This window comes from Pangasianodon hypophthalmus, chromosome 23 (genome assembly GCF_027358585.1).
Source record: "Pangasianodon hypophthalmus isolate fPanHyp1 chromosome 23, fPanHyp1.pri, whole genome shotgun sequence".
Classification (NCBI taxonomy): Eukaryota; Metazoa; Chordata; class Actinopteri; order Siluriformes; family Pangasiidae; genus Pangasianodon; species Pangasianodon hypophthalmus.
The window spans coordinates 15,248,391-15,270,689 of NC_069732.1; the positions used below are offsets into that span (position 1 = coordinate 15,248,391).

Genomic DNA, 22,299 nt, shown 5'->3' on the forward strand with positions numbered 1-22,299 from the left:
ACCATCACACCCATATGTGGCTCTTCCTCAAACTGTTTCCACAAACTTGGAAGCACACAATTGTACAGAATGTCTTTGTGTTCTGTAGCATTACAGTTTCCCTTCACTGGAACGCAAACCTGTTCCAGCATGACAATGCCCCTGTGCACAAAGCGAGCTCCATGAAGACATGGTGTGTGAAGGTTGGAGTGGAAGAACTCGAGTGTCCTGCACAGAGCCCTGACCTCAACCCCACTGAACACCTTTGGGATGAACTGGAACACTGACTGCACCCCAGACCTCCTCACCTACTCTAACATCAGTGCCTGATCTCACTAATGCTCTTGTGGCTAAAGGAACACAAATCCCCACAGCCACGCTCCAAAATCTAGTGGAAAGCTTCCCAGAAGAGTGGAGGATATTATAACAGCAAAGGGGGGAATAAATCTGGAATGAGACGTTCAATAAGCACATACAGATGTAATGGTCAGGTGTCCACAAACATTTGGCCATACAGTGTATTTGTAATGAGTTCAGTGATGCTGGTGCTAATTTGGTGCTGTATTTTCGTTATTCCTGTGAGAAGTTAGTTACAATGGTGTTTAATGAAATAATTTTTTTTTTTATAAGGGATAAGTCAGGTTTCACTGTTAACTCCTAAAACCAAAAGAGTAAGTTTTTCTTTTCTTGCACAGTTTTGAGTGACATTTTAGTGACATAATAACAAGAACATAAGACATACACTCCTGGGCAAAAAAAGAATGGGACAAGCCCAAAATGGCAAATATTAAGCTTTTAATGATCTTAACAACAAATCATTGGTCAGAAAATTAGCAAGAATGAAACGAATGCACTCCTGAGAGCTCCTGTGCCCCATTTGCTCGTTTCCTTTTGCTGTTTGGAGAAAAGCTAGAAACAAGGATATTCAAAAATATTTTCTGGGATTTTTTTTTTTTCTTAAAAGATTAGTCATTATTTAGTTATCTGCCACAACTGATGCAGCTCATCAAGGGCCACGAGGCTTAAACATTTAAAGAAAACAAAGGGAAAAGCTTCCATACTAACTTCCTTTATCTTTCTGTTTAATTCTTGCTAATTTCCTGGGTAACCAAAGTGTAAATAGACCAATTTGTCGATGAAAGAGAATTTATACTAAAAGAAGTCTCAGAATTTATGAGAATTAATGTGATGTACAATATAGATTTTAATTGGAGTACTATTAAGTGACCACAGTATCTGTTATACATCTAAAACTAATTCATCAATTTTAGTATTAGTTTTGTGCACACAAGAGTGGGCAAGTGAAGAAAATTAAATTATTCAGTGATAGTCAATGTTTCAGTAAGAGTTACTTTTATTTAGTTAGTTAGTGAGCTGCCTAACATTAAGTGCTAATGTTTCATAAGCACACTGGAGAGAAAGAAACACCAAGTGATCCCCTTTCTGTCTTCTACCGTTCTTATTCTTTCTCTTATTTTTCCCCTTTGTTTCTATTTTTGTTTTTTTCCATCTCACCATTGCTTTCTCACTCCCTTCCTTCTTTCCTTTCATTTTACAATTCCAAATCACATCAGTCATGAACACATTCAAGCATTTGACAGCACTCATTGTTTCATTTTTTTTCTGTTTCCGTTAGAAAACACGCATGAAAGCCTTTCATAATCGTGTTAGGTTTAATACAAAAGACCCAGGAATATCATACAAAGTAAGCCTTAAATGTTTTATGACTGATAACTATTTTAATCTTCTGTTTATCAATACACTGAGTACAGCTGAGACAAGTTTGCAGTCTAAAGTATTAGACCCATGTTGTTACTAATTCTCTGAGATGAGCCAATTGAAAGATGTTGGATTTTGGAGTACAAAAAGCATTAAGAGATTATAATCACTATTCATAATAACGTTATTGATTAACATTTATCAGCAGAAGTTTCATTTATAAAGAACAAAGAAATTTTTCTAGTTTCTCTCCTCTTAAATTAATCTTATCAAATTGATAAAACAGCCAATTAAATAAACTACAACCTTTTTTCCAATTAAAATGGTATTTGCAGTCTTCATTTATTTAATTCATGGTTATTACTAGCTTAAGTGGATTCGTCTCAATAAGCAGACGAGTCAAAATGTCTTGCTTTAGTCCATCTCACTGGAATTTTCCATCTAGGCAGATAGATCTGGTGGAAAGGGAGCAAACTGATGACAACAAAGATGACATTCTTATAAATGTTAGCTTTTATTTTGTACAAGTGTCTACTGTTTTTAAACAGTAAAATGTTACAAATTATAACAAAAACTCATTCAGTTGACAGAATATACATGGATAATCATCTTCAGACAGCTCCATTTGCTGCTGTCTCACCGGCCCTGAGGACAGGTGGTGCGCGTGTGGCCTGGCTGATGGCAAATTCCACAAGTCCTTGGCCTTTTAGGGGCAGAAGTTTTGCTTGAAGAGGCTTCATTCTTCTTACTAGCAGCCCATTTACTGCTGTTTCCTCTAACATTCCCTAGAGCGGCTGGGAGAGTGACAGGAAAATGATAAGTACAAATTACTATGATAATGAATCCTAACTTTAGCAGCTATATTTCTGGCTACTTTTGTAGTATTTATTACTTTTCTTGTGAGAAGCATAATCATTTAATGTAAGAGCACAAATCCTTCAGCTTTCATATGCAGTATTTGTGCATAATTGCAGTTTCTACTTCACAAAATCCATCCTTTGCTCCAGCACACTTTATAAGTTAGCTAGAAATTAGTCTAGACAGCACAACAGCCCACAGCTAAAACACTGACCATATCATCTTGCTTGAACAGAATGCTCAATCTTTCAGAAATTTAAAAAAAATTATTGGAGAATAGGCTATACCGAGCGCACCATCACATCTGAATATCAATTATCTAAACTGCTTCAATTTCCAATCTATAAGTTGATTTAATTAGTTTATTTGATGTATTTGTATCCTTCTTCTTTACAATTTTACAATAAAAATATTTTAAAATGTTTAAAAAACGCATTTATTTTGAGACCTGGTGAGAATGCATCACCAAAGTTGTGGAGGTGAAATCTGATTGTAAAATGAGCGTACGCTTTATTTTTATTAATCAGTTTCATCTCTGCCGTATCTGTACGATCAAATGAACAAAATTCTTATAGCGTGTATAGTATGTAGAGTAGAAGCTGATAAGTAATAAAATAAAATAATAATAATAAAAATCATGTTAATAATCATGACTGCGCATGTGGGAACCTCAGACGTTAATATAAGTAAATGGGGTTTAGTGTCAACATGTAATTTGCAGACGTGGATGTTTATCAGCTCATTAGTCCTTCAGTTGAGTAATGGGCACATCTGCATATAAGAGAAACCACAAAGCTCTTATCTGGCTGCGGAGCCTTGAGTAGACCAGCTATTCAAAGATACGTGGATATCAGACCACATTTTAATTGTGAAAGACAAACCTTTTACATCAGTTCCTCCATTAAAACTGTAATACTCATAAGTTTAAGTGTAGAATAAGTGTAGCCTGTACACGCTTTCCTTTTACTGGCCCACTGTCTCAACACAAATTAGGGCGTGTTTTATGTAAATGAGATGTATACGAGGGTAAACTGGGGTGCGTCAGATGAATATGTTTCATCAACTGCGCTCAAATCAGCACTCATGCTGATGTATGACCGTTTCATGAATCAGTGCAGACGTTCATACGTCATTCCTTTCATCCTGCTGTGTGCTTGATTCCACGCAACAATCTAATATAAAATATAATTCAAGTCTTGGCTCAGGACATGGCTCATTTTATGTGATTTAAGTTCTAACTTTGTCTTGGGTCTAACACAAATTTTGTGTTCAGTAGGGTTAGGGTGTGTGCCCAATTTCCATACCATTAATGTATGTAACATAAGCCATTAAGCCCAAATAATATGTACTGCTAGATTGTGCCTAGAGATATGGTGTGCAGAGGTATAGTCATTTACCGGGAGCAACGTTCTCATCCACCCACTGAAAGAAGCCACACTGCTGATCCCGTGGTTTGCCGCAGGTGAGGAACGCTCTGCCCTTGTTTGGCCCGTCTTTCATGACGGTCCTCGTGACTGCAGGTATGTTACAGCTACACATGCCCTCCTCTCCACCTCCGTCTGATCCTCTGCTACCCTGCCTCCGCTGAGGTGTATTTCCAAAGCCAAGAGAAGGCCTGGGAGGTTGAGAGCTTGGACCCGCTTGTCCTGTTGACCCGATCCTCCCCGCTGACCCAAGCTGGTCATCCTGCTCTGCGGCCCACAGGAAGAACTTACAGTTCCCCGTATTGCACTTGTAGAATTGACGACCTTGGTTGGGACCCTCTTTACGCACTGTGAGGAGAAGTGCATCCTGGCCACAGTTACACACAACATTGTTCTGGATAGACTGTGAAGGCTGCATGGACCATGCCGGTGTAGTGTTGGGTGGACTGGGTCTGCTGCTGTTTGCTCTTGGTCTGGGAGGTGGTGCTCTGTTCTCAGACCTGGACTGAAGTGCTGGATTGGTTACTGGATGATTTGACTGGTGTGGTGCTGAACTGTGATTAAGCTGAGTGCTGGAATCTCTTCCCCCTCCCCCTACACGGAGATACTTCAAATTCAAGACCTCTCTCAGAGTCTCATCACAGCCACCAATACACCCAACAAACTCAAGAGGCATCCCTGGAGGTAGACTTCCCCTCTTGAACTTGAACTTCAGCCTGGAAACAAATTGAGAAAGACAGAGGCTGTATTTGATTCTGTTTTGCCATATATGACTCACATTATTTCAGTAAATGCTTTCCAGTAACAGAATGAGAACTGCAATCCTATTTTTTACATGTTGACAGGATGTGGGCGACACGTTGGACAGACGCTGTCATCTCTGCTGACCTCCAGCACCGTGTCTGGAAACCATACTGCTGCCTTGCAGCTCGGGTAGCCCATGCATGACAGAAACTTCCTAAAAAAGTCAAGCAGTGTGACAACAAAGGAAATAACACAATGAGTAAAGACAGAGACATGCTGAGCTCATATGCAGTCAGACTTTAGCCTCACTTAGTAAACATTATACTACTGCACTGTTAAATAATTGAACCAGAAGGTGTTGATTTATTTTCTATAACAGCAGTTCAGACAATAGTTCCAGCTGTAATTCAAATCACAGGTTTATATTAATGCACTTGTTCTAATATGCTATAATTTCTATACTAACAACTCAATCACTGAGAACTTCTGTGGTGCACGCTCTACATAATCTAAGGCTCATAATAAATGGATAAACGAATGTGTTGTTATTTAACAAACTGTATAATCATTGATATGGTGAAGCTTTCAGTAAGCAACATTTATTTAACATTTATGGGAGGAGATACACATGTCAGTAAATTTCCTGTCATAAAAGAATCTTCAGAACAAGATGACTTTGAGTTTTGCGGTTTCTCAGTAACAACAAGCTGCATTTTTCAACAGAGAGAAAAAAAAAAAGAGAGGCGTAAGTGATAACAATAACTGCCCTGTCTCGCAGACGTTCTGCAAAATTAAATGTAACTCGATGGTTATATAGCATGAAGTGTTGTTCATTAATAAATATAAAATTGCAATCATACTTAAGACTGCATAACAGCTTACCCTGTGCTGTCCTTCTTCTTCTTCAAAACCATGTCTCGGCTGCACTGCGGACACTTCCGCACCGGTAATGGCATCTCTAACTCCTGTTCTTCGTGCTCTGTATACTCTTGGGCCTGGCCTAAATAATTGGACAGAGCCTCGTCCAACCTGAGAAGAAAATAAATAAGTAAGTAAGTAATAAAATTTTATTCAATACTCTATGTTACAAAAACCATGACCAACATTTTTTCGAAGCATTCCTGAATAAGTAAGGTTTATTTGTGATAAAACAGGGTTCTTGGTTCTTATGATGAATAAAATCCAGACCTTTTCAACGTTTTTTTTTTTTTTTTTTTTTCTTTTCTTTTCATTGATAAGCATGTTGAACTATGCCAGTCACCCACAAAGTGCAAAGCATGTACACACCACATTTACATTTAGTGATGGTCATAAAACTGTACAAGGAAAAACTCACTGAGAGCTTTCTAAACGTAGAAAAAGCAGAAGTGATAGTAAGTATAACTTACGTCTATACGCCAGTGGAAAAAAAATCATTTATTAATGTAACCTGAAAAGGCCAAAATCTGGAGACAAATTACAGAAAAGTTGAATTAGGCTAAATTAGTTGAATTAAGTGAGATGAAAATGTTGAAAAGAAAATGTTTTGATGTGAAACAGTTGGGAAAAAAGAGGGGAAATCTACACTGTACCCAGGTGATCATGGACACCAAGCACATCACACAAGGAGGCTGCTGTGTTTAATTGCTGTAAGTGGCCAAAACTCTCTTTGCCCTCTTATACCCCAATGTGGAAGCCAGCTTTCCCATCCTCCTTTCATACAGCAGCATTACTTTAGTTTCTTGAGTTTACAAAAGTTTAACAACACGATTTTACATTTTTTTTTTCCCAAAATGTTTCCTGAATTCCTACTTTCTACAGGTCTGGAAATGATTGCGTTTACATTTCTATAGTTCTCACCAAGAACCCTGAAAAACATATATTGCAAATTCACAATATTATAAACTACAGTGTGAACGTACTTCTTTGCCTTCCTGACAGATTCTATGAAAACTGTCTTATATTTTGCCACATGATGTCTGAGGACAGACGCCTTGTCCTTCCGCCCTTCAGACACGAGCTTCAGGTCTGCCTCCAGCTCTGCCCTCAGGTCCGGCTTAGACATTTCATAGCCCATGGAATTGTACCCTGAAACCCAGTTTCACTCAATTAACAACAATCCAGCTAATACATTCACAATTTTTTTTAAATACAAAATAATTACTGAAAAAAAAAAAAAATCCCAATGGATTTACATACACTGGAGTAATATGACAACATCATAATTTCAAGTCTATATGAGTTTAGTCAATAATCTTTTTTTTTTTTTGTAGTGTTGCGAGTATCAACCCTATTATTTTTATGACATTTTTGTGAAGATTGTTTCTTTTTACTCAAGTAAATAGTTTTAAATTTCTCAGAGCTCACATATCAGAGGACCTCAGCTGGTCTTGTAAAGCATAACAACACTTACATTTATATATTTCTATATTTTTTTAAGCATGCACTGCACTACAAAAAGATGAGCAAATATCTTTCTCCTCCAAGCTTATAGATTTTACACTATATAATAAATATATATCTTTATTTGAGCATTTTTACTGTCTTTTTTCTATAAAATGGATCCAAGCATGGAGGTTTTTTCCTTTACCAGTTATGTCTGTTCACATGCACAGAATAAGGGAAAAAAAGTACCATCTTGATTATAACCTGATTACAGAGCTAAAATTTTGTCTTTATCAGATTGATTGAAATCTGGTAAAGGCTTTAACCTGACACTGAGGTATGCTATTTATCGACCATAATTTGGCACCTCAGAAAATTGAATAATGATCAGACTATTCATGATTTAAACACACTAAATGACTCCAGGTTTGAGCTTCGGTACCTTCAACGAGACCCATCCCAAGCTCCCCAGGAAGGAACCTCTGATCATCAGTCAGGCCCACGTACATGCGGCTCTTGATGGTCTCAATGTGTTCAGCGTGTGTTGCGTCTGTGCCTACAAAACCAAACATCTCACACTGTTTTTTTTGTCCTGTACAACAGTTGTCAAAAAAAACCCAAAATAATAGCTAAATATGATACCGATGCCATGTTTCTCCATTAGAGAAATCAAGTCAGCCTCAGTGAGGAGCTGAGGTGGGCTGGTCTCTCCTTCCACCATCTCAATAGCGGTTGGCTGGAATGTTGTTTCAGGTGTATATAACGGAATAACCTGCACAACAACAACAACAAAAAACCATATCTCTGCTTGAGTAATGATAAAAACAATAATATTTAGAGATTTACAAATTCTGAGCAAATGTCAAAATGTCAACATTACCTTATTGTACCACTTGTCGTATGGGTAAACTTCGAGGTAGTTACGAGCAATAATCGTCAGTCCGCTTGCAGAGAATTTCTCTTCAGCAATGTCAATTTCTACAGTCATTTCCTGACCCTGTGCATCCTTGGAGCAACAGGCCAGGAAGTGACGAACGATAAACTCGTACAACCGTTTCTCATTTCCCTACAGGGAGAAAAATATGAAAAAATCGTACAACAAATACATTTATAGAAGCCCGTTAAAGAAGTCTTCATTCAATTCATCAAACAGCAGACATTAAACTCAGTTAAAGGAACCACTTCCAAAACTGCCACCATCCATATATATATTCTTATACACTTTTTTTAATCCCTTCATATATATTTTTATGTATATATTTTCCTTTATATTTAATATTTTTCTTTATATTTAATATTTTTCTATAAAGCATTTCACTGCAAGTCGTACTGTTTATGGTTATGCATGTGACCAATAAAATTTGAATTTGAACATTTTTTTTTAAATGAATGGCTCAGATTTAGCATTTACGTATGTTGTATTTGCAAGACAAAGGCCACCTGTAGATTATTTGTGTATTTGGTAGGGTGAATGGGAGGATGGGCCTGGTCGGATTTGTTTCCATTTCGAGGTGTCGGCCCACCGCTTTCCAGAATGCCTCGAGCAAAAGCCCCCCATTCGTTGTCCTGAGTCTGCTGCTCAACAAGCGGGATCAAGTTCAGGTTTCTCGGAAACATGTTGGTCTCAGTACGAGGGTAACTGATAAACCTGGAGTAAACAAGAAATATTAGCTTGTCTAACACTCAGGGCTCTACGAGAAGAAGAAGAACAAACAATATAATACAAGACTGCTGGTAAAAAAATGTTTATGAGACTCATACCCTTGTGTGTACAGCTTCTCAGCTACTCTCATGGTCTCTTTAGCACTTATCCTCAATTTCCTTGAAGCCAGTTTTTCAAGTTCCTGTGTAAGAAAAGAGCATGTTACACACACACACACACACACACACACACACACACACACACAACCAGTTAAAAGTTTGGACATGTCTGCAGATAGAAGGGTTTTCTTTATTCTAATATGTTCTACCAATTTAGAATAATAATATACAAATTAACACAGTGAAATAACATATATAGAATTATACAGCGACCAGAAATGTGTTAAACAAATCAATGTTATTTTATATTTAGAATTTTTGAAAGTACATTTGATAAAGCTCCACCCAGGAGGCTTTTCTCAAAGTTATAAATAAAAACTATTTGTTTGGGAAAACAATTTATTATTATTTTTTTTAAAAACTAAAATCCGCTTGTTTTAAGTAAAACAACTTATGAAATATTCCATATTCATTGACAAATACTTTTAATTGTGCATTACCTTCAGTGGTTACACTTATCTTTAAAACAATTTTTAATCATAGACCTTTATTTTAATGTCTTTAATACAATTTAAAATATACAGACTTTTTGACTCTTAGTGAATATTATTAATAAAATGTTTTTATCAGCGTGTCTGAAAATGATCATTTAGAACTGTTTCAAGGTGATGCCTCATCTATATCAGGAAACAGGTTTTTTGCACGATATTATTTATAATAAATGCCTTCAAGCTTAAAAAAAAAAAGTAAGCTTTTTATCTGTTCACCATGACACACCACAATAAATTAGTTATTTTGACAATTGATTACTTACCACAGTGTCAAGGGGTAATGGACGCCATTTGCTTTTTGGTTTACTTGTTACAGAGATCACTCTTGCTATTGGGTCCTGAGAAAATTATTATAATATTAATATTGAATGTACGTAGCATTTTATAAGACCTGTATAACTCTTATGATGTATAATACATTCTTGGTTACAAAATAATTCACAGCCATCTTAATGCCCAGGTTTTTTTTAAAAAAGGGAAGGAAATCAGGTACTAGATGCTGCTAACCTCCATACACATTTGGTAAAGCACAAGACAAGCAGTGTGGTTGAACAGGCGATGCCTTTTCCAGCTGAATTCCACCAATTCCTCTTCACTAGGCTCATGAACCACTGGTAGAAAACAGAAAAACAGACAACATCCAGTCAGGGCCACTGATTACTGCACTGTCTGTCTTCAAACGACGACTAAAGACCTAGCTCTTCATGACACTTCATAAAATTTTTTTTTTGTACGATATTATCTCCCCATCTTTAACAGAGGATTTAGACTAATACTACTCTTAGTCTGTGACCTAGTGATCCAGTATCAGGATTTATTTATTGCTATTGTAAGTCCATCTGGATAAAGGCGTCTTCCAAATGCCATAAATTCAAATGTAAATGTAAATGTATTGCCTTTGTATGGTTCAATCAGTGTGCCTTATATATATTTAATTAACACATTTCAGTAGATTTGCACACTAAAACAAGAACATACACAAGAACATATGGCCAAAAGTTTGTGGACACCTGACCATCACACCCATATGTACTTGTTGAACATCCTGTTCCAGATTTAGTCCTCCGTTGCTGTTATAATAAGCTCCACTCTTCTGGGAAGCTTTTCACTAGATGTTGGAGCGTGGCTGTGGGGATTTGTGATCATTCAGCTACAAGAGCATTAGTGAGATCAGGCGCTGATGTTACAGTAGGTGAGGAGGTCTGGGGTTCAGTCGGTGTTCCAGTTCATCCCAAAGGTGTTCAGTGGGGTTGAGGTCAGGGCTCTGTGCAGGACACTCGAGTTCTTCCACTCCAACCTTCTCGCACCATGTCTTCATGGAGCTCGCTTTGTGCACAGGGGCATCGTCATGCTGGAACAGGTTTGCGTTCCAGTGAAGCGAAATTGTAATGTTGTAGCATACAGAGACATTCTACACAATTGCATGCTTCCAACTTTGTGGAAACAATTTGGGAAGTTCCAGTGTGATGATCAGGGATCCACATACTTTTGGCCAGATGGTGCATTTATGATGGTGACAATTAAAATCCATATTTAGTAGTAAAGAGGCCCTGTAGATAAAACATCATACCTTTAATTTTAAAGAAGTTCTCAGGGATGAACGCTTGAATAGCTTTAAACCTCTCCACCACAAAGCCCAGGGTAGGAAACTGACAGCTCCCGTAACTAATCAACTGATTAGACAGAGATTCTGGGAAGATCTTTTGCAACCTTAAAGTCTGGAACCTTGTAAATGCTGCTCCTGGAAAGCAGTCGAAAAACAATCATTTGAAGCATCTGAAAGAATTTTAACAAGTAAACAGAGTGTTTACATATAATCAGACTTACCAATGCGGAGATCAAGCTCTTGCCGGACATCCACAGCATCACTGACATTAACGTCTGGCTCAGTTAGAGACTCGCAGGCTCTCCTAATGGAATTGGGAGTAATCTCAGAGAACCGAGCACGGAACACCTGAATGTTTTGCTTGACTAGAAGAGAACAGAGTCAGTATCAGTGTTGCAGAGTCCGCAAATTACAAGACTGAAAATAAGCTTTAAATCATGAGCTGGAAAAAAAAACAAAATGAGAAATCACCAGCCTTGCAGACATCAATAATCTCGTAGCCGATGTTTTCACCCTCACGATCACAATCAGTCCAGATGATCAGAGCTTGGCACTGTCTAGCCTCTCTCTCCAAGGTCCTCTAAAAGACCAGCACAATGATTCTAGACATTGCTTCCAAAAAAATTGTGCATCTTAATGAGGAGAAGAAAAAAAAAAAAACATACCTTAACTGGCACAAAGTTTTCAGGGCAATACTTTTCCACCTCGGCATCAAACAGCAAGACTGGATTACAGCTGTGCCTGTTACACAACACAACACGTATCAGACCATTTTATATCACAGGCGAATGCAAAATTTTGCACAATTTTTTTATACAATATTTCACCTGTTAGGTTTCACAGCCGGATCGAATTTAACAACAATTTCCACTTGAGCTCCCTTTCTGAATGTGACAGAAATATTCTCTTTGCTTTTATAACTGCTTTCGACCCTCATTTGCATATCCACCTTTCGAATCCTTTCAATTTCAGCATTCAACCCACTTTTATTACTGACATCCCTGATCTTTAACTGAGTTTGTTAGAACTGTCAGAAGCCCTATTTGGATTGGATTAGTGTATCAGATGGACGTCTGTAATAATTTCTTTGACACATCTCCTCATAAAACTCTCGCATCCGGACATCAAAACAAAAACGAACCCTGGTTTTTGCATCATATGGTCGCGCTCCGTTCTCTAAGTCATCAAAGTGGCTAGAGATGTTACATTGGCTCTTATTTCAGTTTGGAGCGAACCAACATTCAAGTGACAATCTGAAAACACAATTCATAATCACAAAGTATACGAGAAGCAGTTTTGCAATTCAGGAAGCGTTTAATATCTGAAGGAGGGTCACTGATACATGCTATGAGATTAAATACAGCAAGTAGCTGAAGTCAAACATCTTTTTTTTCTACATAAGGCAACATCTGTATAGAAAATCACAGACGTGTATCTGGGACTAAAATGATCAGACGATTGCTGAGTTTGAGGAAAACCAGTACGTAATCCGACCTGTAATTATCTCAGAGGAGGACGGAGAAAAGCACCGACACGGCTGATCCGAACGGAAATAAAATCATAGAGGAGCTCCTGTAAAATAGGAAATTTCCCCAGAACCCCGTGTAAATTTAATCCCGTCTGAACAAGGCTTTACACTACCTTCACTGTCTTCTTCTTTTTGCTTCTTCTTCTTCATAAGGTTTAGCTTTATGTTTTGGATTGTCATCTTGTTTCAGGGTACACATACATTTCATTCTTTCAAAGTTATTTTGGTTTGTAGATAAGTTCATTATGGAAAACACTGAAGATGCAAACTTTTACACTTATTTGTGCATTCGCTTTATTTTTACACTCATCAAGCTCTAATAAAACAAATGATTAGGACTCACCATTTCTGAAAAGGAGCTTTGAATTCAAGACCTAAAAGGTGTCCGGACACAGACGTCATGCACACAGTAACATTCTGTTATAAAACACACACACACACACACACACACAGAGTGAGAGAGAGAGTGAGAGAGAGAGAGAGAGAGAGAGTGAGAGAGAGAGAGAGAGAGAGAGAGAGAGATTAAGCTGGTTTTACCAACTGATTCCTGTACTTGATGGTTGCAGATGACAGAAAACTTACTTGTCCAAACAGATTATATTCATACTCATATATCTTGTTGTAGACTGAGTACCCTTCTCTCTGTTAAGTGGAAAAAGAAGACACACTTAGTGAACATCTCATCAGAAGCACCAGGGCTTTGTGATCATAATGTGTCCCTAATGATCCACACTCACTCTTCTTGATCTGCCATTTGACATGATCTCTGCGATGCCTTTGGCTGCATCGTTCTTCTCAGCGACGCAGAGCACCTTCTTAATCTGAGTTCTCCTGATCATACTAATGGATATCGAGCGACAAACACGACTCTGAGCTGCCAAACGATACAGCAACCTTCCCACAATGATCATCACTATCATCTACAGACCTGCTGAGCGAGCTGGTGTGTATTTAAACAGGCCATGGCGGCGCGTCCGCGTCAAAACAAGGCACTCTGTTGTCAAAGTAGCAATAAGCCAGCTGCCTAGCTAATATAGCACAACTGTGGATTTAAAAAAACTTTCCATAAAATAAGCGGCGACTGATTAAATATATTAAACTGCTTTTAAAAAAAAGTCGCTGTCAAAGGCGCTGAAATGTTTCCAGCTATGGAGCTGCTCTCTCAGAAAAACAATCAAGAACTTTCCAAATTCGGCGCCTGTCACAAACTGTCGTAAAACTGCCGTAAATGACAAGGTTACGCGTTTTTCCCTGTAGTTCATCAAATATATCACTTCAAACGGAGCGAAACATGAACGAATACTCTCTTTTGATCATTTATAAAAAGTGTAAAATGCTTGTCATTTATATTTAAACAATATTTTTAAAAAAAAATTATCATGTACTTCCGAGTAGACGTAAAATTCTGACGTAGTGCGTACCGGAAAAATCCACGCACACATGCTGTTTAGCTGATCTTCACATCACACTCAAGAAAGTTTTCGCATGGATATGATATATGAATCGTGTAAGCTAGCTGGCTAGCTAATATGGCACAAATTTTGATTTTAAAAAACTAGCATGAAACTTTCCATAAACAAAATGACACGTCAAAAATACACACGCATAAATAAATACACGACTGATTTAATATTTGATTAAATTATATTTTAAAAAGTGTCAATAACGTCGCTGAAATATACAACACTGGAGCTGCTCTGTCAGAAAAAACAATCAGGAACTGTCGTAAAACTGCCGTAAAGTACTCGGTTTACGCGGTTTTTTCGATAATTCATCAAATATAATCTTTCAAAAAGAGCAAAACACGAACGAATCCTCTCTATTTTGATCCTCTATAAAGTGTCAAATGATTGTCATTTATATTCAAACAGTATACTATAAAATATTTTAATTTAATCACGGACTTCCGGGTGGACAAAATTGTGACGTGTATCGCGTACCGGAAATTGTACACGGACGTTCGGAGATATGCTGATCTTCATATAAGACTCTGACAGTTTTTGGCATGGATATGATATGTGAATCATGTAACCTGTCCTGATTTACTCGTACGCCCATTATTATTTATTTTTATTTTTTTGTATGGCTGCTGAAACAGGCAGGATGTGTGATATGTGCTATGGATGAAGTGAAGCTTGCGACGGTTTGGTAGATATGATAGGTGTGAGATTGTGAGCCGGATAGTGGAGCTGGAAGGCTGGAAGGATGATTTCGTGTGTAATTGCTGATTCTCCTGCCTCGTGATTATGGAGCTGTAATTAGGCCCAGGCATGAAAACCCAAAGTGCCAAGCTCTCCACCTGGTCTAGTGTCTAGTGTCTAGTGTCTGGTGTCTGGTTGCGCCTCTGGCTCTGGTGTAGGAGGAGATTTCTTCTCATGTCGCTTCTAACCCTCCGAGAACATGATCGGATCCCCAGATGTGGTGGCATTTACCAAAGATGATGATTATGGAGATTCATACACAGATCCGTGCTTGGTCCCAGAGGAGTTTTCTGTGCCTTTGATTCCTCATGCAAATGCCAATCCATGGTTAAAAACATCCTATGCAAAGTTCTCCAAGGATTTCATCCTTATCTCTGAGTTTTCCGAGCAGGTAGGACCACAGCCATTACTCACAATTCCAGATGATCCCAAAGTGTGTGGGACGTTTGACCTCAATTACTTCTCTCTGCGCATCATGTCTGTGGACTACCAGGCTTCGTTCGTGGGGCATCCTCCGGGCACAAGCTACCCCAAGCTCAATTTCGTTGAGGACTCAAAAGTTGTCCTTGGTGATTCCAAGGAAGGGGCGTTTGCCTACGTGCATCACTTGACCCTCTACGATCTGGAGGCACGTGGCTTTGTGCGTCCTTTTTGCATGGCTTATATTTCAGCAGATGAGAGAAAGATCATGCAGCAGTTCCAGCTGCTCTCGTCTGGCTTCTCCAGGGCTTCCGAGTGCTTAAAATCAGGGAATAGAAAGGCCTTTGCGAGTGAACTGGAAAAGAAGCTGAGGGATCTGGAATATACAAGATCTGTGCTGCACAAGGAGACCGAGCTGCAGAAGACCAACAGCGGCTGTTATTCCACGCAGGTTATTGAGAAAGCAAACGAACTGGCGAATGTGGAAAAATCTATCTACGAACATAAAGATTTGCTGAGGCAGATCACATCCTATCCTAACAGTAAAAGGAGAGATGCTGATCAGGTGCAGTGTGAGCCAGAAGATAGAGCTGATACAAGTACGCTTGACCACACACTGTCTTCTAATCATTCCGGAAATGGCGATAAACATGTGGAAGCAGATAGCGGTAATCAGCAGCCGTCTTACACACCCCAGCTTATTAAAGCTAAATCTGCTAAATGTTTTGATAAACGCTTAAAAACCCTCGAAGAACTCTGCGAATCCAACTTTTTCCTTCAAACCATGGACCAACTGAATGCGATTGAAAAGACATTCAGAGGTGATCTTTGCTTTATTTACACCAGCCAGGTTGACCGGGCTCTGTTGAGTAAACAGAAGATCACCAATTTTCTTTTCGAGTCAGAACGAGATGATGAAGAAGAGGGCAGCTCCAGGAATTTTTATGACCCAACCCATTCCACACATCATGTTTCATCCAACTTCTCTGGTGAGCCAATGAACCTTGAGTCCTACACCCCTTATGCTGAGAGAAGTCAGAATAAGCTGGTACTCGAAACGATGGAAGGACCTCCAGAATCCAGTACCTCAGACGTTACGCAGGAAACCTCCGAAGACGCCAATGACACTGAAATGAAAGGGAGTTTCAGCAGTGACAGGAGCATCGAGGCATTTATAAACCTCAGTCCGGCAAATCCTGAGGTTTTTTCAAGGAGAAGCACCAGCGTGGCTTGTACTGTAACCTCATCTGAGGAAGAAGGAAATGTTCCTTCTGTTGCTGCTGTTGGAAAGACGTTGTCCTCACTAGAACACAAATCGGACCTGAATCATGGTGAAGTGTTTGAGACTGGACATCTGGTTCAAATGGACACGGCGTGTTGTATGGGACAGGATGGTTTTATCTACGAGGAGCCTTTGCCTGAACCAGTACAGGAATGCTGCGAGGACACCGTTGTCAAGCGCGAACCTCTGTCCCTGCTTCAGAGGGACCCTGCTCTGCAAGTGGACTATGTCTTAGGAGAGTCAACGCTGACCCTGCCGAGTCCCAGCATGGGGTTGATGCTTCCTGAGCTCAACCCCAGCGCTCTGTCCGAGGAGATGGTTAAAATGAGTGTGGAAGATGTTTCTGACAACGCCAGTTACATGAGCACCTCCACCAGCTCCGACAGAGCAGCCTCACCTTTCACCTACGGCAGTCCCATCACGCTGAAGCAGAAGAAGAAGGCAGGGCACAGCGCTCTTCGGTTCATCAGGCAGTACCCCTTTGCTCAGCAAGCCATCTTCTGCCTTCTGAGTGGAAGAACACTTGTGGTTCTGGGAGCTGATGAAGGCACTGTAAGGAAGCTGGTGAACGCCTTGTTGATTTTCGTGCCCAACCTTGGCAAGTATGGAGAAACCGTGCAGCCCTGGCTTTCCACATCGTTTCAGCTGAGTGACCTTCAGAGATGGAAACTTATTGGACTGCAGAGGTACGATGTAATCATCGGTACTATTGCCGTTAACGTTGAAAACGCTGCTACAAAATTCAATATTATTAAATTATTATTGGTGTTGTAAAATAATATTAATTTTGACTTGATTTTCATATTTGTATATTTGATAATGAATTATACAAGGGATAATAAATTAATATAAATCTGGTACCAACATATATTTAGATGTTTTATCCAATATTTTGGGAAAAGGTGTTAAATTAATTTTTATACAATTTATTATTATTATTATTATTATTATTATTATTATTATTGTTGTTTATTCACAACATTTTGGATTTAATGACAACTGGGGGAAAAAATTCATATTGTGACCATTCAAGACTAATTTTTTTTATTATTATTATTATTTTTAATATTTTAGAATTGCTAATCAGTGCAGTAGGAAAACTGCAGGGCCTTGTTTTAAAAACATAGAAAAATGACATTTTAGCAAGTGAAATATCTTGAATATAGTCAAATGTATCTGTATTTTTTTATTACAAGGTTACAGTAAACCAAATATAAGATTATTAAACCTATTTCAAGACTTTTTTTTTACTCTTTTCAAGCTTGAATTTTCTTATTCTATTGGCAAATAATTTAGCTTCTTTCTAGAAATAAATGCTTAAAATTTGTCTGCCAATAGAACAAGACTATTTCAAGCTTGAAATTAGTAAAAATGTTTAGAAATATGTTTAAAAATCTTATATTTTATTTATTGTTGTTTAGAATAGGATATACTATGTAAAATAGACTATATTCAATATATTTTTACTTGCTGAAGATGTCATTTTTTGCAGTAAAAATATTTTAAAAGAGGAAAAAGTCAACAATTGGTACAAAATTAGGTTTTAACATCGAATCAATGACTTTTTTTTTTTTTTTTTTTACTGGGAGTAACAGGTTGGTCGTTATTAAAATGTACTGCTGATGCTAGCAGTACTCTCAGAAAAGTGTACTGCGGTCTACATTATTATAACATTGACATCATATTGTCATGTTGTTTTTCCCTGTTCTGTCATTACCTTATCATTTATGTTCAGTTGACTAGCAGTCATGATTTCAGACACAGTGCTGCCTGTTCTACAGATCCATACTTAATCTACACTATATGACCAAAAGTATGTGGACACCTGACCATCACACTCATATATGTTTCTTCCCCAAACTGTTTCCACAAAGTTTGAAGCACACAATTGTACAGAAAGTCTTTGTGTGCTGTAGCTTTACAATTTCCCTTCACTGGAACTCAAATCTGTTCCAGCATAACAATGTCTCTGTGCACAAAGCGAGCTCCATGAAGACATGGTGTGTGAAGGTTGGAGTGGAAGAACTCGAGTGTCCTGCACAGAGCCCTGACCTCAACCCCACTGAACACCTTTGGGATGAACTGGAACACCGACTGCACCCCAGACCTCCTCACCTACTGTAACATCAGCGCCTGATCTCACTAATGCTCTTGTAGCTGAATGAACACAAATCCCCACAGCCACGCTCCAACATCTAGTGGAAAGCTTCCCAGAAGAGTGGAGCTTATTATAACAGCAAAGGGGACTAAATCTGGAATAGGATGTTTAACAAGCACATATGGGTGTGATGGTCAGGTGTCCACAAATCTTTGGTCATATAGTGTACATTAGATTATACAATCATGTCTTTTTTTATGCATCTTTTTCCCCAGGGTGGTTTCTCCAGCAGGTTCCAGCTTGCTCCATTCCCTGAGCCGCTACAGCCGATATATCGGCATCCTGGACTGTGACAACAAGACGCTTCGATGCCCAGCCTACAAAGGAACACTAACAGGTCACATGGCAGACCACAGGACGCAGATCAAACGAGGCAGCACCTACTATCTCCATGTGCAGAGCATATTAACTCAGCTTACAGCTAAGGCTTTCCTTTATACTTTCTGCCATCACCTTCACCTGCCCATCAGCACAGACCAGGACGCCAATTCTGTGGTACAGCGCAGGACTAATTTCTTGTTGCAGCTCGGCTACACTGAAGAGGAGAGTAAAATAATTCGCTTCTTGAGTGAGCTCATCAAGCAACATTACCTTCAGGGGCCTTTAAAAGGGGTCAGCCAGTCTTACTTCAGTTTCAGTTATACCACCAGCTATTTGTACAAAATCTGAATATGATTGTGCATTTGTTCATTTAAGATCTTTTAATTGGTTTCATATTCTGTGTTTCCCTTCCCTGGCACCTCTGCTAAAATCAGGAGACCAAGAAATGTTGAATGTATTTGATTTCGGTTAACGTTTCCTTTTATTATTTTTGCCAGTGTTGGCTTTACAATCCAGTAAGTAGGTTGTGGATGGCCTGTTGTCACCAGTGTGCTTTTGAATGTGTCTGATGTTGTCTAACGTCTAGCTCGACACTGAATACGAAACGTATTTCCGAAGTTTTAAAGATCAAGGTCTTGTATTTAATTTTTTTGTTTTCATGAAGAGCCAGTCTAGATTGAAAGTGCAATCGGCCCGCAAGAACCAACAACTTGGTCAGCAATTATTAATAGGTGATGGATTCGTGAGATTTGCTATCCTCGCCTATTTTAAACAGAATGTGAAAATGTAAGATGGCATTTTTGGCACAATGGCATTTATGTTTTATGTTTTTGCCTTAGATGTGCTCTTTAACCTCATGTGATTGCATATTATTATTTCTAAAAAAATTCCAAGATGTGGTAAGAGTAGTAAATAATTAACCTGTCCATGACTTTCCGATGCTTTTGCTGTAAAATGATTAAAACTGACTAACATTCGATTCACGCCCATGTTCAAAAAATGTTTGTCTTCTGTGTTATATTCTTTATTCCACTGTATACTGTACTGTATAACTACTGTAAGGTTTTGCAGAGATAAATAGGCCAATCTGAACATGAGTTTTGGAATAGACAAAAGTTAAGCAAGCAACTGCCATATGTGTTTTAACCCTGCTATGTCCTCAAGTTAAAGAAAGTTCTGCATGGAAAAATGTTAAAATAGTGGAGAAGTGTTAGATGACTTCCTGCATGTTTGGAAAATGCACAGGCAAATTACATGGCAGCACCCATTTTTATCTTACACATGGATTTCTTTCAGTCTAATGACATACAATGATATAATGTTGTATCAGTGTTGTGTGCAAATAGTGTGAGCATGAGTAACTCGATGGAGTGGCACGTTCTAATTTCGGTTAAGAATCACAATCATGGTGAGGAGTTACAAGGACGTGGAGGTGATTCCCCCCAACCACCCCACAAAACTACAACATTACTGCTACGCTTACTGCTGCATGATGGGAGTTGAAGTCCAAAAAAGTTCACTAATGGCCACCAGTTTTCAGTTGTATTTTAATATATATTGCTTTCCATTTGTAATCTGGCATCATTAGCCTCTGTGAAGACGAGTCTTAAAATATGTATGTGATATGCATTCTGACGAATGTTAAAAAGCCATACCGTACTGTACACATTGTGTATTCAAGTTCCTAATGGCTGTGTTTTTTTAAACCACTTTCCTTTTATGTAAGCTTTGTCTAAAACAATCTTGGAAGTGTGTTGCTCACTAGAGTACATTAAAAAGTATTGTGATATTTGTCTGGGGTGCAGTAAGACATTGTGATTTTATTGAAAATGATTTGTGAATGTTTAAGTGATTTTGGGCATTATTCAAGCGCACTGAGTTGTTGCCCACTATGTTTTCTGCCTTAAAGGTTCATTAAAATATTACTAATTTGACACTGTGAAGTCAAGTCTTCTTATATTCATCATATACAGTGGAAATAAAAAGATTACACATCCCTGTTCAAATGGTAGGTTTTTGTGATGTAAAAAAAGTAAAGATAATTAAGATAAATCTTTAACGTGATCTAGCTACCCACAAAATTCAAGTGAAAAACAAATACATGTTTTAGACAAAAAAAATAAAAAGACAGAATTTACAATAACAAGTTGCACAAGTGTATACACCCCTTAACTAATACTTTGGTAAAGCACCTTTTGCTTGTAATATATCACTGTGTTTTGGGTAGGAGTTTACCAACCCTTATTCCAATCTTCCTTGCAAAAATGCTCCAGATCTATCAAATTACGAGGGGATCTCCTGTGCACAGCCTTCTTCAAGTAATTCGACTGGTTTTCAGTAGGATTTAGATCTACTGAAGCCATTCCCTTGTTAACTTGGATTTGTGCTTTGAGTTGTTATCGTGCTAGAAGGTGAGATTTTTCTTCATCGTCAGCTGTCTAACAGAGGCCTGCAGGTGTTTTGCCAAAAAAGATTGGTATTTGAAGCTATCCATGATTCCAGCTATCTTGACTAGAGTCCCAATCCCAGCTAAAGAGAAGCAGCCCCATAACATGATGCTGCCACCACCATGCTTCCTCTTGGGTATGGTGTTCTTTGGGTAATAAACTGTCTTGTTTTTGCACCAAACATATAGAATTATGCCCAAAAGGTTCTACATTGGTTTCGTCAGAACACAACATATTCTGCCACATGGTTTGGGGTGATTATATGTATGTCCATATGATATTTTATATATATTCAATTATATATGTGTATATATATATATATATATATATATATATATATATATATATATATATATAATTTTATTTAATTTTTATTTTATAACTTCTACGTTATTGATTCAGTACAAAAACATTTTAGATTCCAAACATTAGTTTTCCAGCACAAAATTAAATGTTACAGAAAAATGTTTGTATGTCAGTAAAGAAAGCAGCAGATTCCATAAGAGACACTTTTCAGATAAAAACATAATGAAGGCTGCTGGGTTTCGCTGCAGAAATAAGAAGCGAGTCGACAGTCAGAGTCTCCAGAAGAACTGTGGCTGCTTCTGCAAGATGCTCAGTAACACTTACAGCTCATTTCCTTATAAAACTGCACACACTGCAGCTGAGACTACTCTTTTTTTAAAAAAAAAAAAAAAAAAAAAGGGAAGGATCGTCACAGCAAATATTGACTTTGTTTCATTTATTACTGTTTACTGCTCTTTACAATATTTTTTTTAATGTAGAAACATTTAGTTTCATTATTTTTGAAGGCATCTTTGCTCTACAGCATTTCTTTGCATGTGCCTAAGACTTTTGCACACTACTGTGTGTGTGTGTGTGTGTGTGTGTGTGTGTATATATATATATATATTTTTTTTTTTTTTTTTTTGCCAG

The 22,299-nt window shown here is 38.1% G+C and overlaps 2 protein-coding genes across 2 annotated transcripts; one reads left to right on the forward strand and one right to left on the reverse strand.

Annotated features, from left to right (window-relative positions):
- Positions 1-2,193: 2,193 nt before the first annotated feature.
- Positions 2,194-14,262, reverse strand: top3a (DNA topoisomerase III alpha). Its single transcript, XM_026929655.3, has 19 exons — positions 13,272-14,262; positions 13,117-13,176; positions 12,878-12,951; positions 11,672-11,747; positions 11,478-11,586; positions 11,228-11,371; positions 10,971-11,141; positions 9,908-10,011; positions 9,664-9,738; positions 8,850-8,932; positions 8,529-8,736; positions 7,969-8,154; positions 7,731-7,860; positions 7,531-7,644; positions 6,626-6,791; positions 5,607-5,753; positions 4,816-4,938; positions 3,954-4,696; positions 2,194-2,492 (listed from the first exon to the last, which is right to left on the reverse strand). The coding sequence occupies exons 1-19, from the start codon at positions 13,452-13,454 to the stop codon at positions 2,335-2,337; spliced, it is 3,054 nt and encodes a 1,017-aa protein (XP_026785456.3). The 5' UTR covers positions 13,455-14,262; the 3' UTR covers positions 2,194-2,334.
- A 205-nt stretch (positions 14,263-14,467) lies between these two features.
- smcr8a (Smith-Magenis syndrome chromosome region, candidate 8a) lies at positions 14,468-20,705 on the forward strand. The gene is made up of 2 exons (XM_026929656.3): positions 14,468-17,123; positions 18,811-20,705. Exons 1-2 carry the CDS (start codon positions 14,935-14,937, stop codon positions 19,262-19,264), a joined length of 2,643 nt encoding a protein of 880 aa, XP_026785457.2. The 5' UTR covers positions 14,468-14,934; the 3' UTR covers positions 19,265-20,705.
- The last annotated feature ends 1,594 nt before the right edge of the window (positions 20,706-22,299 follow it).

Excerpts from the sequence above, each read along its gene's own strand:
- top3a (XM_026929655.3), bottom strand. The coding sequence starts at position 13,454 with ATGATAGTGATGATCATTGTGGGAAGGTTGCTGTATCGTTTGGCAGCT. Across the intron at positions 8,933-9,663 it reads CATTACCCCTTGACACTGTG|GAACTTGAAAAACTGGCTTC; the intron begins GTAAGTAATCAA and ends TTTCTTACACAG. Across the intron at positions 8,737-8,849 it reads GAGAAGCTGTACACACAAGG|GTTTATCAGTTACCCTCGTA; the intron begins GTATGAGTCTCA and ends TGTTTACTCCAG.
- smcr8a (XM_026929656.3), top strand. The coding sequence starts at position 14,935 with ATGATCGGATCCCCAGATGTGGTGGCATTTACCAAAGATGATGATTAT. Across the intron at positions 17,124-18,810 it reads AAACTTATTGGACTGCAGAG|GGTGGTTTCTCCAGCAGGTT; the intron begins GTACGATGTAAT and ends CTTTTTCCCCAG.